Source organism: Trichoderma reesei, assembly GCF_000167675.1.
Source record: "Trichoderma reesei QM6a unplaced genomic scaffold TRIREscaffold_2, whole genome shotgun sequence".
In the NCBI taxonomy this organism is placed as follows: domain Eukaryota; kingdom Fungi; phylum Ascomycota; class Sordariomycetes; order Hypocreales; family Hypocreaceae; genus Trichoderma; species Trichoderma reesei.
Window position 1 is genome coordinate 1,932,599 of NW_006711149.1, and position 16,018 is coordinate 1,948,616.

The 16,018-nt window shown below is 55.6% G+C and overlaps 7 protein-coding genes across 7 annotated transcripts; 4 read left to right on the forward strand and 3 right to left on the reverse strand.

Annotated features, from left to right (window-relative positions):
* The first annotated feature begins 18 nt into the window (after window positions 1-18).
* TRIREDRAFT_120290 (uncharacterized protein) lies at window positions 19-1,234 on the forward strand. Its single transcript, XM_006962188.1, has 2 exons — window positions 19-84; window positions 206-1,234. Exons 1-2 carry the CDS (start codon window positions 44-46, stop codon window positions 1,197-1,199), a joined length of 1,035 nt encoding a protein of 344 aa, XP_006962250.1. The 5' UTR covers window positions 19-43; the 3' UTR covers window positions 1,200-1,234.
* A 207-nt stretch (window positions 1,235-1,441) lies between these two features.
* On the reverse strand, window positions 1,442-1,976 carry TRIREDRAFT_104015 (uncharacterized protein; the record flags this gene model as incomplete). The annotated part of the gene is made up of 2 exons (XM_006962404.1): window positions 1,442-1,547; window positions 1,627-1,976. 2 exons carry the CDS (start codon window positions 1,974-1,976, stop codon window positions 1,442-1,444), a joined length of 456 nt encoding a protein of 151 aa, XP_006962466.1.
* A 543-nt stretch (window positions 1,977-2,519) lies between these two features.
* On the forward strand, window positions 2,520-3,703 carry TRIREDRAFT_104016 (uncharacterized protein; the record flags this gene model as incomplete). The annotated part of the gene is made up of 2 exons (XM_006962189.1): window positions 2,520-2,952; window positions 3,030-3,703. The coding sequence occupies 2 exons, from the start codon at window positions 2,520-2,522 to the stop codon at window positions 3,701-3,703; spliced, it is 1,107 nt and encodes a 368-aa protein (XP_006962251.1).
* Window positions 3,704-4,267: 564 nt separating this feature from the next.
* TRIREDRAFT_21549 (uncharacterized protein) lies at window positions 4,268-5,149 on the forward strand (the record flags this gene model as incomplete). The annotated part of the gene is made up of 1 exon (XM_006961928.1): window positions 4,268-5,149. The coding sequence occupies one exon, from the start codon at window positions 4,268-4,270 to the stop codon at window positions 5,147-5,149; it is 882 nt and encodes a 293-aa protein (XP_006961990.1).
* Window positions 5,150-5,711: 562 nt separating this feature from the next.
* Window positions 5,712-8,530, reverse strand: TRIREDRAFT_45191 (uncharacterized protein). Its single transcript, XM_006961985.1, has 2 exons — window positions 6,015-8,530; window positions 5,712-5,947 (listed from the first exon to the last, which is right to left on the reverse strand). Exons 1-2 carry the CDS (start codon window positions 8,431-8,433, stop codon window positions 5,901-5,903), a joined length of 2,466 nt encoding a protein of 821 aa, XP_006962047.1. The 5' UTR covers window positions 8,434-8,530; the 3' UTR covers window positions 5,712-5,900.
* Window positions 8,531-10,077: 1,547 nt separating this feature from the next.
* TRIREDRAFT_2474 (uncharacterized protein) lies at window positions 10,078-12,904 on the forward strand (the record flags this gene model as incomplete). Its single annotated transcript, XM_006961900.1, has 3 exons — window positions 10,078-10,741; window positions 10,816-10,916; window positions 10,994-12,904. The coding sequence occupies 3 exons, from the start codon at window positions 10,078-10,080 to the stop codon at window positions 12,902-12,904; spliced, it is 2,676 nt and encodes an 891-aa protein (XP_006961962.1).
* Window positions 12,905-13,237: 333 nt separating this feature from the next.
* On the reverse strand, window positions 13,238-16,018 carry TRIREDRAFT_104021 (uncharacterized protein; the record flags this gene model as incomplete). The annotated part of the gene is made up of 9 exons (XM_006962405.1): window positions 13,238-13,249; window positions 13,403-13,852; window positions 13,926-14,371; window positions 14,434-14,644; window positions 14,717-14,787; window positions 14,872-14,954; window positions 15,390-15,428; window positions 15,744-15,772; window positions 16,016-16,018. The coding sequence occupies 9 exons, from the start codon at window positions 16,016-16,018 to the stop codon at window positions 13,238-13,240; spliced, it is 1,344 nt and encodes a 447-aa protein (XP_006962467.1).

Here is a 16,018-nt window from a genome sequence, read left to right on the forward strand (position 1 = left end):
ACTAACAGCCACATCGCAACAGATAGCAAGCGTTTTCAGCATCATGTCGAAGAGTTATCTAGAGCTGATTGCAGAGACGGACCAGTGCGTACCTGTTATACCATTTCTTCCCGTCAACCGCCATGAGGGCAACCCCCTATCCCGTCGAAGGATGAGATCTTGACCACAACTCGGCAAGGTAGTCGCTGATAGACCCCCTGTGCAGGTTTCCGTACGATGACGACCAGACTGTCGAGGCCAATGCCTTCCGTGATGGACTGTACAAGCTACTCTGGGAAGATGAAGACGGCCAATACCCCATCGGTTTCGTCCGTGTCTGGGTCATCGATGAGCTTTCCAAAACGCCTCAAGACATACGGGGTGACATGCGCCTGAACACGGCGGACCGTACCGTCATGCTCTTCTACACTCCAAAGACGGAACAAGAGCGAACCCGTGTCGTCACCGGGCTGACTGCGTATTGGCGCGAGAAGGGCATCTTCAAGTCACTCAAGGGCTGGCGCAACGAGCTTTGGCCGGTGTATGATCGAAAGGGGGGCCTTGTCTTCAGCGTGGAGAGGGCTGCCATGGGCCTCTTCGGCACTACCCGATATGGCGTGCACATGGTTGCCTATGTCGAGCACCCAACCGCCCCTTACGGCATCAAGATCTGGGTGCCAAAGCGAGCAGCCAACAAGTCAACATTTCCCGGCATGCTGGACAACACCGTGGCTGGCGGTCTCATGACGGGCGAGGACCCCTTTGAGTGCATCATCCGGGAGGCCGACGAAGAGGCGAGCCTCCCCGATGCTCTGGTCCGCGGCAGTGCCGAATGGGTCGGTAACGTCACCTACATTTACATCACCGAGGCGGAGCATGTTGGAGAGGACGGCTACATTTACCCCGAGTGCCAATGGGTCTATGATCTCAAGCTACCTGCCGACGTCGTGCCGCAACCGAAAGACGGCGAGGTCGAAGAGTTTCGGCTGTGCGATGTGGACGAGATCAAGAGGGACTTGCGGGCCGGAAAATACAAGCCCAACTGCGCGCTGGTCTTGATCAACTTCTTCATCCGCCGTGGCATCCTGACCGAGGCCAACGAGTCTGAGTTGGCCGCCATCCAGGCGAGAATGCACCGAGAGCTTCCCTTTCCCGGCCCCCATCAGAAGGACTGGCCTGGGTCAGTGACCAAGCAGGCGGCTAAAGCAACGATAGGCTAGCTAGCTGTTGATTTGATATCCCCTTGATTTCTTCCATTTTTTCTCATCTCTTTGATGGCTTGAAGATTGCATGGCTCTAGATGATACATCTCTTCCTCTTCTTGACCTTTTAAAAGCCAGATTCTCTCCCAAATGAAACGCCGAAATTTTCAATATCCCTCTATTTAGTTCGTGAATGATGTGTGATGTGATTAATTGTCCCCGTTCGCCCGGTTTTTGCAATTGACAAAGATACTGCTCTTTTACCGCTTGACCAGCAGATAGACATAGTCGACTCGTAGAGGTGTCAGCTTCTTAACCGGACCCTGCAGAGACATGAGCAATCCGCCAAATGAGACGTAGGCGTTTCTGTAAGTAGCCACAAAAGTCAGCCAGCTGTTTCCTCAATCTTTCAAGTGCAAGGCTTTGTCCGGGCTGCGGCGCATACATGGTGTTGCCGTCAAACGTCTCCTCAAACTTGTAAATCTTGCCATAGCACACATAGTCGTACAGGTCGGCGAGCGTGGCCGGCGCATCGCCAGCCTTGCCGACGTCGCGCCAGCCCTTGTCGTCCTCCTTTGTGCCGTCGGGCGACAGCGTGGTGGTGAGGACGACGTGCAGGGTGTCGGAGACGGAGCAGGGGAAGAGCTCGATGTTGATGTCGAGCGTCATGACGGTCTGGGAGTCGCTTGAAGTGCAGGATATGCGGGCGACGCGGTCGTACTTTGACTGGTCGTAGTCGGTCACGGTGAAGGACTCTTCGAAGAGAGTGGCGTCGCCGCCTGCGCCGCCAGACATGTTGAGAGAAGAATTTGGGGGGTTTGTTGAATTATGAAGGGGGGGGAGGAGGAGATGTTTGTGATTCGGTAGTTGCAAAGAGTTGAGATTGGCGTTTGCGACGGGATTGGACTGGAGGCTCGGATTCGTCGTAGTATCTGGCGTGGGCAGCAGGTGTGTCTGATGTTCGGCGTTTGGAAATTTATTTCAGCTAGAGGGGTGCTGATGGGTCGCGATGTGTCGGATAAGAAGATATTATGCAGACTTTTTGGTGCTGGGCGATAATGCTGAATCGGGGCAATTTAGGGACTGATAAGATAAGGAATTTGTGTGGATGGTTTTTGCAGGTCATGATGCAATGAGAGAACAGCTGAGCCTTGGCTAGGTATCTTTGTTGATGCTCTTGAATTGCCATCTTGATGCCCTTGGCTATCATCCATTCATCGAATTCTCAAACTGAATAAGAATTGTTGCATTCAAGCATTCGTTGCCTTGATACACCGCGACACTTTGGGTACAGTCAGCCCCTCAGCAGCCTGACATTCAGACATCCATCCGTCCAGCATGTCGTTTCGAAAGAGGAATACAGTGATTGGCGTCTCTGGCGCCGCACCAGAAGCACAGCAAAAGAAAGTCTCAGTCCCGGGAACTCGGCCTTCCCCTCATGACGGACGACTCACCACCTCCACGGGAACTTCTTCCTTGGATCAGCTACTCGCGGGCCATGCTGGACTGCCCCTGGGCACAAGTCTCCTCCTCGAGGAGTCTGGGACAACCGATTTTGGAGGCATCTTGCTTCGCTACTTTGCCGCTGAAGGGCTGATTCAGGGTCATGCTGTCCATGTGCTGGGATTCGGGGACCATTGGCGGCGTGAGCTTCCGGGGCTGGCTGCCGAGGGCCGGTCCAAGGAGAGCAGGAGCTCCGGTTCATCGGACAGCAAGATGAAGATTGCTTGGCGATATGAGACGCTGGGCAGCAGAGCGGCGCCCTCAAGAGGTAAGCAATTTGTCTCTTTGAAGTGTCTTTGTAGGCCATATTTCTGACAATGAGCACAAAAGGCCCTTCAATATCAGACTCAACGGAAGGCATGGCCCCTTTTTGTCACACGTTTGATCTCACAGCGAGGTTGGACGACAGCGTCGCCCAGGGGCAGTTTCACACCACGCGAGGGACTGCCATGGACTCAAGCCAGTCGATATTCCGGCGCTTCATTAGCGACGTCACCACCAAGATCAAGAGCTCGCCTCCCACGAGCATCCACAGAATCGTCATTCCCGGCTTACTCTCCCCAACGATATATCCGCCCTCGGCTTCCCGCCCGCAAGAGGTGTTGCAGTTCTTACACCAAATCCGAGCCCTTTTGCGACAGTACCCATCGAGGATTGTCGCCATGATGACACTACCTACCTCGCTCTATCCCCGTTCAACAGGGCTGATTCGACGGGCGGAGCTGATATGCGATGGCGTACTGGAGCTGATACCGCTTCAGCAGCAGCCTCACCATCCTCCCGAACGAAGCTCGGCCAACGACACCAAGGCGCAGGGGCTCTTCAGAATACATTCGCTGCCCATATTCCATGAAAAGGGGGGCGGATTGGAGGGAAGCTGGGTGAAGGAGGACATGTCGTTTAAGCTGAGTGCTTCGAGCGGGCTGATCATCGCGCCGTACAGCCTGCCACCTCTGTTGGATGAGGACGGGTCTTCGAATGCGCCAGCAAATGACAGCAAGCCAAAGCTTGATTTTTAGCTTGGTGCTTGATTTCCCTTCGACTTCTCCCTCCCTCAATGTGCGATGTGTGAAGCCCAGCATTCTACCTCCCGAATCAACGGCCAGTTCAAGATACCTATGCAACTATACGGTATTTACAAAGTGGGTCGATATTCCCTTACCGGGACACAGAGCTTCCCCACCACAATAGCTCGATATTTTCATATAAAACTTTCAAAATGCCTTCAAAAGTCCTTTCCTAGCTTTCTCCCATCTCTTCCTCTCCTCATGTCTTCTTGCTCCAACTCCTGAAGAGGCCGAGGAAGAGACACACAAAGATGCAAGGTAAGCAATTCAATTGAGCTGCAAAATTTTCATTTTCCATTTGACAACACAATTCTCGGGGGTTCATTTACATGATTATTCCATTGAAAATCTGTCAATCCACTGAACACTGATGACAAAATCAAATTTTACGAAGACGACTTATGACTTTTATACCCTCTTGAACCCAAGACACAATGAACACTCTTGCTTGACCTCAATTGTACGCAGGCACTAATCATCAATTGCGTCTTTTTGCAGGATCATAGCCCACACACAATGGAACAACCCCCCCAGCAGCAGCAGCAGCAGCAGCTCATCCGCATCGCCAACATCTCGGGGCGGTACCTCGTCTTCGACCCGGATGCCGTGAGCGCCCTCCGCCGCAGGGCAAACACCAACGGCACCCTGGTGGGCACCACGCCGCAGCAGCCGACGCAGAACATCTTCCTGGGCCTGCCCATTGAGCTGCGGCCCGAGGAGGTGGACGCGCTGGTGCGAGCGGGCGTCGCCTACGTCGTGGATGACGTCGCCGCGCACAAGTCGGCGCTGCTGTCGCTCGGGCCCGACGAGCGGAGGGCGTACATTGGCTCGCTGCGGTCGCGGAAGCAGGCCGCGCACAAGGTCTTTGCCGAGATGACGGCCCACAAGGCTTCCATTGCGGCTACCAAGGCCGACAAGAAGAAGCGTGATCCGGGGGCATCTGAAGGCGGTGGCGGCGGCGGCGGCGGCAAACTTGATGGCAGCAGTGCCTACTCTCGCAATAGCCAAGTGACTTCGCTGGGCGTCACGCCGACTTCCAGCGTCAACTATGTCTCCCCAGATGCTCACGCCCTGCCTGTGGAACACAACCGTGACTCGGAAAGGGGGGCGCTGTGCCAGTTCATGCTGAGCAACGGGTTCTACATGACGCCCGGCTTGCGCTTCGGTGCCCGCTACAGCGTCTATCCCGGTGATCCCCTGCGTTTCCATGCGCACTTCATGGCCAACGAATACGGCTGGGAGGAAGAGATACCCATCCTTGACATCGTAGGCGGCGGCAGACTGGCAACAGCTGTAAAGAAGGCGTTCCTCATAGGCGGCCGTGAGCCGTCCGCCACAAAACCTGATTCGGCCCTCCCTTCTGTAAGAAGCTTCAGCATAGAGTGGGCCGGCATGTAGGAGATCCAACGAAGATTAATGAACATGATGAACCCTTATCCTCATTCAAAGTACGAGAGAAGTAGAAAAGAGGCTACTATATATATGTACCGACATCGTCAGTCTAAGTGAAAAAAAGAATAGAAGAAGAAACGAAGGGGGCAAAAGCAAGCTCCCCAACATCAGAGATGAAATAATTCAAAGCTTCCTGCCTAATAATCCCCAACTCCAAAATATGTGCCTGATGCAAACGTAAAAAACCAGAAAACCGAAAGGTAAACAAGTGTGGAAAAAGAAGTATGAGAACGAAGCAGAGAAGACAAAGAGCGACGACTGCGTACAAGCAAGCAATCTCGCAACCGAGCCTTTGGTCTTTCTCGGGTTGAATTCCCGCTAAATCGAGCATTTCAAGGGACATAAATCCTGCTGAAGCTCATGACATCCCGGCGGCAACAGACGCACTTGTCAAAGTTGTTCATAGCCAACGAGACGCGGCAGTCGTCGCACAAGCTCAGGCAGCGGCACGGCCACACGATGACGGTCCGGGGCGAGCACTGGCAGACCACGCACGGAGGACTCTCGCCCTCGGCCGGGTACGACGGGCTCTCGCTCCCGCGGATGTCTCGCTGGTCGTCGTCGTTGGTCGGGGTGCCTTGGCGCTTCGTCCAGATGAGCTGCTCGAGCAGATGCTCTTCCTCCTCCGGGCTGAGCTTCGTCAGGCGGCCTTGGGGGCCGAGCTTCTTCGGCTGCTTTGCCTTGGGGCTCTGCACCGTCAGGATCCGAGTTCGTTGCAGCTGCTCCATGCGTCTGAAGCCGGATCTGGTCAGAATGCGATCGCTCTGCAGGTGGGCTGCCAGCCTTTCGGCGTCCTGTCGCTCTTCCAGACTGGTAGGGTGCAGGAGACGAGCAAGATCGCTCATGGCCAGTGGACTATCAAGGAACGGGGTGCTCTCGCGCGACGGCTGCGGTGAGCGCTGGGTGGGTGTTCTCTGTCCGCTGCCCTCCTCCGATGAGTAGCCGCCGCCGCCTTCGTCTTCCGTGTCGCCCCCGTTGGTGGTCATGGTGATGACGCTCGTATTGTCCCAGTCCTCGTCGTCCTGGCTTGGCTGATACGTGCCGCTCATGTCGTTGGAACCCCACCAACCTCCCTTGAGCCAGTACTTGTACAAATCGCCATCGAGGGTTTCTTCATCTTGGCTTGTATCGACTCGTCTAAACTCGGCCTCAATGTCGAGAGCATCCATCCTAAGGGAGGCGTCTCCATCCGTGGGCTTGGTTGTCGCATCCCTGCTACCGCCGGAGCGGCTCTTTTGCGCTGACGCTTCGTCGCTTCCATTCCCCTTGGTGCGGCTCGCAAGCCACAGCAGCCATGCAGGGCGAGCTTGGATGCGAAGGACACTGAGGAGCCACAGAACAGACAAGGCAAACACCCTTCCCAGCAGCTTATTGATGGCAATGAGGAATTCAACAGCCAGGACCCATCGCGAACTCCTCTCGGAAGCGCCAATGCCCACTCGAATGACTTTATCGCCACGACCGCGGGGGACCTTTTGCGCAGCACGCTCTCGGCTGTAGCCATTAGGGGGCAAGAGTGGCCCGTCCTTGACAGGAATCAGACCAACTGTGCCTATCTGGTCGTAACGGGGATCGGAAAGGCCCATGCTGATCCAGTGCCTCCGCAACTCCTCTGCCTCTCGATAACGGGCTTCTTCAAGCCACGTCTGGCGTTTCATACTGACGCCGCGGTCTTCATTCAGATACACGGCCTCGCTGGCCATGGTAATAGCGGCGAATCCCGTTCTCAGTAAGGCAGTGTAAAAATCCATTTCTCGCGTGATTCGAAGTTCTGACAAGGAGACATTGGCCTGCATATTCTCATGCGCGCGGAACAGGCGTTGGCGAAAAGTCATGCCCGAGTTCTCCTGGCTCGCAGGCGGCATCACGGCCGTGAGCAGCAAGGCGAGACCGTACACGAACAGACACATGATGATGCCAATGAGGATCAAGACGTGAGGGATAAAGCCAATGATGCAGACTGTAGGGAATCTGAAGAAACCTTGAGTGGCAGGGTTCTCGGCCTCAAAGGTTATGAAACTCCATACAAGACTGCCCATGTAGCAGAGGCCCCAGAATGCCGTGCTCGCAAGCCGATACTTGGCTTGGAGATCGAAGATGCCCAAGACATGGCTCGTGATGTGTGTCATGGACGATAGAAAGGCGATCCACAGGACTTCGGGCGACGTATTGACACGTCGAAGAATTGCCGCGCGTGTCATGACAACAGTGCCTCCTTGGCTGAGTGATGCCGGAATCGGGCTTTGGTACTTAGAGAAAGCGCCCCATCCGAGCTGGCTGTTAACGGCTGCATCAGCCTCGGCGAAGGCAAGGGACTGTTCAAACAGCGTCATGCCTGTCTCGGCAGCCACGGAACGCCCTTGGACCGCGCAGGAGATGGTCTCGAGGAACTGGCTGAGGCAGTACGTGCCGAACTGGGGCCACAGCCGAGAGAGGGAGCCGCGCAGCTCTCGGGGAGCGTCGGGGTCCGGTGACGGCACCATCTGCGCAGCAACGCAGGACTGCTCATCCGTGGCGCCGAAGAGCAGCGTCGAGCTGATGGTGTTGAGGAACGTATTCGAGTGCGAGAACATGAGATCAGAGCTCTTGTTGGCATCGCCCCAGCGCAGCAGCGCAAAGTCCGGCGACGTCTGGCACTGGATAGACTGAAGGACGGTTCTGGCCTGCAAGACCAGCAGGACAACGGGGACGATTCGCAGCACGAGTCTAACTTGCCAGCGAAGCCGCAGCCTCCGCCGTGTGGCCGCAAAGATGTGGGTTCGGTTGAGGATGACGGCCATGGCAAGGCACGAGAGCGCCCATTTGCTGGTGGCATAGCCGAAGACGCTGCCCAGACCCCGAACTCCGTCCAGAGAAAGGAAGGGAGCCTGGGCGGATGAGCCGCCGACCTGGGAGCTGGGGGCCGAGGCGACGTTCATGATGTTGCTGTAGAGGCTCGAGTCGGTGGTGAGAGGGCGGAGCATCTCGGCGTCGGACTCGGTCGCAGAAGCCACGACGTCCTGGGCCGAGAGGGCGAGGGAGTTGGGTGCCGTCATGAAGGAGCCGAGCTTCATGACGATGCGCGGACCAGCCATGACGACGTCTTCGAACAGAGGCGCGTACCGCGTCACGTTGACAGCTCGGGCGAGGGCCGTCAGGTTATACCAGGCATTCGTCGTCGTCGTCGGGTCGAAATCGGCGGCCTGCTGTGTCGCTGCCAGAGGCGGCACTACTCCAAGGCCATCCTGCATGACAGAGGCCAGTCAAGCGATGGCCGCGGCTGGGGAAGCGATTCCGACAGGGCGATGCGCGGGACGGAGACTGTGAGTTGTGATTCGAGGAGATGCGAGCGGGTGGCTGGAGCGACGCAGCCGTGAGGAGATGCGACTCGAGATTGGTTTTGGGGGAAGAATGTCTGTTGCTGAGAAGCTGAAGCCTCTGACAGAGGCGTGAAACGAGATAAATATATCAGGTCGAGAGGAATGGAAGGCTGAGTGGCTGCGCATGGGTAGGGTAGGTTGGCAGCTGGAGTTCAGTGCCCGCCCAGTAATAGTAGCCCTGTATCTACAGGGCATTGGTTGCATGTGGTGGCTGCAGTACCTGAGCAGATAACTGTAGATTGGTGCAGATACCTCCCGTCGGTGACGGGCGAGATTCGGCCCCGGAATAGCAGCGCGATGGGTATCGGGCCCTCTGTGGCGTCAACCCCGAGGGTACTGTGAGATAATCGGCCAGTACCTTCCATGTTACCTACGGGATCAATCCATTAGTGCAGTGCCAGGAGACTCCATCCATTTACAGTGTTTACATCGTATGATAGCATGCCGGTTGACACAGATCTGGGCGCTTCATCTCACTCTGCACTGTGTCAGTGAATGTCGTTGGTGATGAGGAGCCAAGTAAAGGAAATGCTTACCTACCTAAGCTCGTATTGGAGTACTGTGATACCATATGGATATAAAGAGCAGCAAACATGTCGGCTACTACCTATCCAAGGTAAAAGTAGGTACATACGAGAACATGTACTTGTAGGATCGTTACCTTACTGCTCAACATCAGATTCGTCAAAGAGAGAGAGAGAGATGGAAACAAGCTTCTCACGCTTCGGATAGCGACACAAGAGCCTTGCAGCGACTAGCCCAGACATGGGATGGTACAGTAGGCACATCAGATCTACATCAGTCTCGAGCCGTCAACCTCCAAGTAGGTACCTATCACAGACAAACCACCCGCTTCCTGCAACGACGCCTCAACACCCCTTCAAGAACCCGATGCCCGCCTGGTCTCCAATCCGATGCGTCCAGGTCCCTCCAAGTCACTCTGCAACAGCCACATGTCACTGCCACCAGCACATCACCAGGCCTGTGGCGACCACCGTTAGGCTCCTCTATAGCATTGATTGAGTCCCGTAGCACAGCGACGTCAGCCCTCCCTCCTTGGGGTGCGTGCTGTATATGCATATATGCCTGTACGGAGTATAACGATCCCATCTGATCGCCCTGTACGACGTCGTATTATTCGCCCGCCGCTCGTGAAGCAGCATGTCTGCGGACCAGCAGGATTCCCCGGGCTCCTCCAGCGTCGTCAACCCGTCACAATCACAGGAACTGGAACAGGCACAGTCGCAGCCGCAGTTGCAGTCGCAGCCCCCGACCTCGGACGCCAGCATCCAGGCCTCGGTGCTGCAGCAGAGCATCGAGACGCCCGGCATTGCCTCGCCCACAGCCCGCGAGCCAGGCGACGACAACGATGAGCCCGCCATAGCGACGCCAGTCGCCCGCATGTCCAGCCCCGACTCGGCGGCGGCTCGCGCGCAGGGAGCCGCCAACCCTGCGGCGGATGACGATGGCGGCGACGTCGACAGCAGCCCGGACGACGGGCGGTCCTTTTACAAGATGCACAAGTTCACCCTCTACGAGACCGTCAGCCGCTACTACATGGTCGGCGTCGACGTCAGCGAGCGCCGGTACCGCATCCTCAAGATCGACCGCACCACGGAGGGCGCCGAGCTCAACATCACAGACGACAAGATCGTCTACAGCCTGAGGGAGATCAACCAGCTGCTCGACACCATCGACGACGGCAACCGGGCGTCGGGCGGCATCAAGCTGCGCTGCACCACCTGGGGCCTGCTGGGCTTCATCAAGTTCACCGGCCCGTACTACATGCTGCTCATCACCAAGAAGAGCACCGTCGCCATGATCGGGGGCCACTATATCCATCAGCTCGAGGGCACGGAGCTGGTGCCCCTGACGCCGGGCCGCTCCAAGGTCGACGTCCGCAACAAGCCCGAGGAGCAGCGCTTCTTGACCATCCTCAACACGCTGGACCTGACCAAGTCCTTTTACTACAGCTACTCGTACGACATTACTCGCACTCTCCAGCACAACATCACACGGGAGAGGACGTCGCTGGCTAATGGAACCATTCCCTGGCCCAACGAAGACCTCAACGCCATGTTTGTGTGGAACAGCTACCTGTTGCAGCCCGCCGTCAACGTCCTTCAAGACCCCTATGACTGGTGTCGGCCCATCATCCACGGCTATATCGATCAAGCAGGTGTGTGTCTCTCATGCTTTTACAGGTATCTACTCCTCATCGTCCATGAGCTACTACTGACCTGCATGATGAAGCCCTCTCGATATATGGCCGTACAGCCCACATCACCGTCATCGCCAGGCGATCACGGTATTTCGCAGGTGCTCGTTTCCTGAAACGAGGCGCAAATGACCTGGTGAGTCCATGTTGCGACCTTCTCGCCCCCGTCTCCTCCACCTTCACCTTCACCTTCACCTTCTCATACGGCATCAGGGATACGTCGCCAACGACGTGGAAACGGAACAAATCGTTGCCGAGTCTCTCACAACCTCCTTCCATGCCCCTGGCCCCAGGCCGTACTGCAGTCCTCAGTACACCTCATATGTCCAGCATCGCGGAAGTATCCCTCTCTACTGGACTCAGGACAGCACCGGCGTGACTCCAAAACCGCCCATTGAGCTCAATCTCGTAGATCCCTTCTACAGCGCCGCCGCTCTTCATTTCGATAACCTGTTTGAGCGCTACGGCGCCCCCATCTATGTGCTGAACCTCGTCAAATCAAAGGAAAGGCAGCCGAGGGAGTCGAAGCTGCTAGCGGAGTACACGCACGCCATCGACTATCTAAACCAGTTTCTGCCAGCCGACAAGAAGATTATTCACAAGGCGTGGGACATGAGCCGTGCATCCAAGATCCGCGGCGGCGACGTCATTGGCAATCTGGAAACGATTGCCGAGTCCGTCTTGAAGACGACTGGCTTCTTCCGAAACGGCGATGGCATCACAAGCCCCATGACAGCCCAGAACGGCGTTGCCCGTACAAACTGCATCGACTGCCTGGACCGCACCAATGCGGCGCAGTTCGTCATTGGCAAACGCGCTCTGGGTCATCAGCTTCACGCCCTCGGCATTCTCGAGAGCACCTCTGTCGAGTATGATACCGATGCCGTCAACCTCTTCACCCACATGTGGCATGACCACGGTGATACAATTGCGGTCCAGTACGGTGGTTCACAGCTGGTCAACACCATGGAGACATATCGAAAGATCAACCAGTGGACCAGCCACTCCCGGGACATGATTGAGAGCTTCAAGCGATACTACAACAACTCCTTCCTGGACAGCCAGAGACAGGAGGCGTACAACCTCTTCCTCGGCAACTACATCTTCACGCAAGGCCAGCCCATGCTCTGGGATCTGCCGACGGACTACTACCTTCACCACGCCAACCCCAAGGAGTGGACGGAAAAGCCGAGGCCGAACTACATCAACTGGTACACACCGGCGCATCTGGAGGAGAGAAAGATCCCTCCCTTTGTAGCGCCAAAGGCTCTCAAGCATTGTAAGAACACGGAATCCTTTGATGACTACTGGCTAGAGTACTATCGACCGGCCACTCTGTCGTCCTTCCCCAAGATGTTTGCGTACAAGATGAACTCGACTATCAAATACATTCCCTTGAAGGCGACTCAGGATGGCAGATATGATCTCAGCCCGTTCCGAGTCCGAACCGACGGCGACGTCGATCCTGAGAAGAGGAAAGTGAAGAAGGAGCCGACATCGCCGACCGAGTCGCTGGCCTCGACGCAGACATACCGGCAACAGGCAGCTTTCTCGGATACGGGAGATAACGCCTCGTCGATATATTCCGAGAAGACTGGGAGGGACGCGTCTCGAAACGTCTGGCTGCGGCCGAGGCAGCGCGGGTCGCAAAATGGTGAGATCTGGGGCATCTACGGCAGCCACGGGGCGATATCGCCTGCGAAGGCCTCTCTGTCGGCGGACACGCTGAGGGAGAAGCCGTCGGATCTCGAAAAGTCCAAGGGGACGCAGTGGACGTTTACCAAGGCGGTGCATGACGCGCTCAACCCCTTTGTGAAGGACCACGAAGCGGATGACTATGAGCGGTACATTCGCCATCCGCAGAACCTCCCGCTCGTCGTGTCAAGCGATACCCCGGTGGACGTCGACTCGTCCGAGTACAAGGACTATGTGGACGGCGCATGGCTAGATCAGGGCTTGATGGTGACGGGGCTCGACGAGGATGCAGACCTCTACTCGGAGCTGGTGAAGATAGGAGAGAACCCCCTGACCGTCACCGAAGAGGATGCGCCCAAGAAGAGGTACAAGGCCTACGGCAAGTGGCTGCGAGGCAAGTCGTTCTTCAAGCAGCAGCCGCTAGATTAAAACGTGCCCCCCTGCGGCTCTTGTCGCGGGCATTATGATGATGACTCGGGATATATTTGCTTTACTTGAGGGGGTTGGGAAGTAATCCAGCGAGTCGGGGCTCTTTCTCCAAGATAGCGGCGAGTTGGGCAGGGGGGCCAGAGCCGCCTTCTCGACTCCAGAGGGTTTGTAAGAGGTTTGATGTACGAATAAGATGAGCCGAAATTCGGTCTCTGTCTTGAGTCGGTAGCTGTGAAGATGTGAGGTTGAGCCAGCATCGTGAGATTGTGTAAAGCACTTGAGCTATGTATCCGGAAATAGAAGACCTCGGCCAGCAGTTGATCAAGGTCGCGTTCAGCGCTTCAACTGTTGCACAGACGAGTGGTGGGTATTCCGTGACAAAGGGGTCTGACAGCGTAGCCGAGAACAAGCGGAGGAGCCTCTGCGTGAGGATTGGTTGATTAGCACAGAGCAAGTTGGGGGTTGAGGTCGAGATAAAGTGTGAGAGGTTGGCTTTACCTGGAGGTACTTTGCAGAGAAAAGGCCCATGCAGGAGACAATGTCCTTGATGACGATCATGAGGACTTCAACGATGCGAACGTGCTGTGAGGCGTGAAAGTGGCCCGTGAAGACGCCGTCCCGCAGGATCCTGTCGAGTGCTTTCCGCCTTTTCGCGCTCTTTGGGTTTGGATCTAGCTGGGCTACGCGAAGGAGGACCTGGTATGCGGGATACAGGAGCTGTAAGGATTCGCTCTCGGGCGTCGTGTCGGGCAGGAAGAGCAGCGTAGGGAAGACGGCGTCTTGGATGACGTTGTCGACGCCGGCGGAGAGGATTGTGTTGGGGGGGCATTTGTCGAGGAAGAGGAGGAGAATCTTGAGGCCTTTGGCTCTCACTGCTGTGCTGATGTCTTCGGCTAGGGAGAGGAGGATGGGGAGGAAGAGAGGCCAGTGGCGGGCTATTGCGGCTTGCTGGTTTGAGTTAGCGATTATATTGCATGGCATTGTGTTGAGATTGAGCATTCTGATTGTTGTGGTAGCTTACGCTGCATGATGTGACGGCCCATTTGAAGCTCGATGCGGCATGGAGCTTTTCGTGTTCTTGAGCGAGGGAGTCGAGCTGTGCGCCGGGCTGTCTGCCGCTCGGCTGGTGAGGGACTTGCAGGGGCCGGCCGGAGGGAGCCAGTCTGGTGGACGACGACGACTTGGCGAACTGGGGGCGGAGGGTGTCGTTGAGGAGGGTCTGGATGATGAAGGTATCCCGTTTTTCATCATCGTCATCGCTGAGGCTGGTTTCCAGGAGGCGAGTTGCGAGGCGGGCGGATTGTGTGGTTGTCCAGGGGTCGTTGTCGTCGGTGTATGGGACGAGATGGATGAGCGCTGCGTTGTCGAGGGCGAGGGGGATTGATGATGAGGGTTGGAGGAGGGAGATGAGGGTGAGGAGGGCGAGGCCGACTTCTGCTGCTAGGGAGCGGATCGTGTAGTCGACGGCTACATGAGGGATGTTCTTAGCAATGAGTTCTCGAGCTGTACAGATGGGGTCTTGACTTTACATTGTGCCTCGTTGTTCGCGGCATCGTTGGAGAGGTCGAGAAGCTTTTCAACCACAGGGCCGATGAGGCTTCGAGCATGCGAAGTGTCTTCATCTGAGATGGCGCTGGAGGCCAGTAAAGGTTCAGTGGAGGGGTTTTCCTCATCTTTCGCCTGGTTGGCCAGCAGAGCATCGAGATGACTGAAGAGCTCGAGGCCGGTATCACGGAGTGCCTGTGCGTGGGAGACGGTGCATTGTGAGAATTAACGCGGTGGTTGTCAGTGAGGAATGTTGAAGACATTTACCTCGAGAGCAGCTGTGGCCTGTAGTCTGGTCGAGGCATCTTCTAGATTCAAGTCTATGACCTTTTCCTGCGCTGGAAGATGGAAATTGTTTAGCTAACACTACCTTAAGACAAACGGCGAGATGGCACGAGAGGGCGTGAGAAGTGCAGACATACCGGATTGGATCGCCTTGAGCCTTTCGCGGTTGGCATCGCCAAGCAGTGCTTCATGCATCCTGAAAGACTGTGTCAAGGCAGGTCTGGAAAAGGTCAAAGTCACCGTCAAAGTCGCACGTTGGATTAGAAATGGCGGCCTTGGGTGATGATGATGATGATGATGGCGTGAGTTGAATCAGAGTTGTCTAAGGTTTGGTACGCAAAGTGAATGTATGTATCTTGGTAGTGGTTTGTCAGAGGCGCCCTGGTTAACTGCCAGGCTCGAGTATCCGCCTAGAATCCCGCTTGCAGCTCTATTATTTATTCACTTAGGGGCGCGAATTTCCACGACAGCGCATCAGCTGCAGAATGACCAAAAGATCTTTAATCATTCACATACGCAGCAGGATTAGGGACGAATGTTTAAATCATAAAACATCTATTTTCTCTCTCTTTGCTTCTAGATGAGACGGCCCAACATGCTTGTCTAATGCACGTCTTTGATTGTCTACATGTAACACGCAACATCTACGACTTACCCTCTGAGCTTCGGCAGTTGCGCGACAACCATATGAAACCTTGCCAGGTGTTAGCATTGCTTTCCATCTCCAGCAATGTACACCAAAGAGCATCGAGAGCAGCACATCAGAAAGCCGGTTTACTCATTCATCCAGCCGGCCTCACCTGCAGAGAACCCAAAACGAGCTCCCCGCAGGCAAGACAACGAGAGCCGCATGACATCAAAAGAAAACTCCATCCCCCGGTAGTATGCGTGAACAAGTACCAGGGAACGGAGGGCGACTTGGCTTAGACGAGATCGTTGAATGGATAGACTTGTTTTCATCACTTGACGCCTCGAGCCAGGTTTGGCAAGCAGAAATCTCTTCACATACCGGTTGACAAAGGACTGTGCGCGGCGCAGCTTGTAACGTAGAGCAAGCAGAAAGATTACTACACAGTAGAACGGAAGAGTCAGCAACTTGAATCAACATGCCATTGTGCAAACATTGAAAGTGAAGAGTGAGTGACGATATCAGAGATCTTGGTTTGGTAATTTAGGAGTCATCAAAGATGATCAGAAGCAGAACTGAATAAAGGTTTTTCATCATCGACAGGGAAGGGTGAAAGGGTTCGAAAAGAAAAGCAAAACAGCATTCAAGCTTACCAT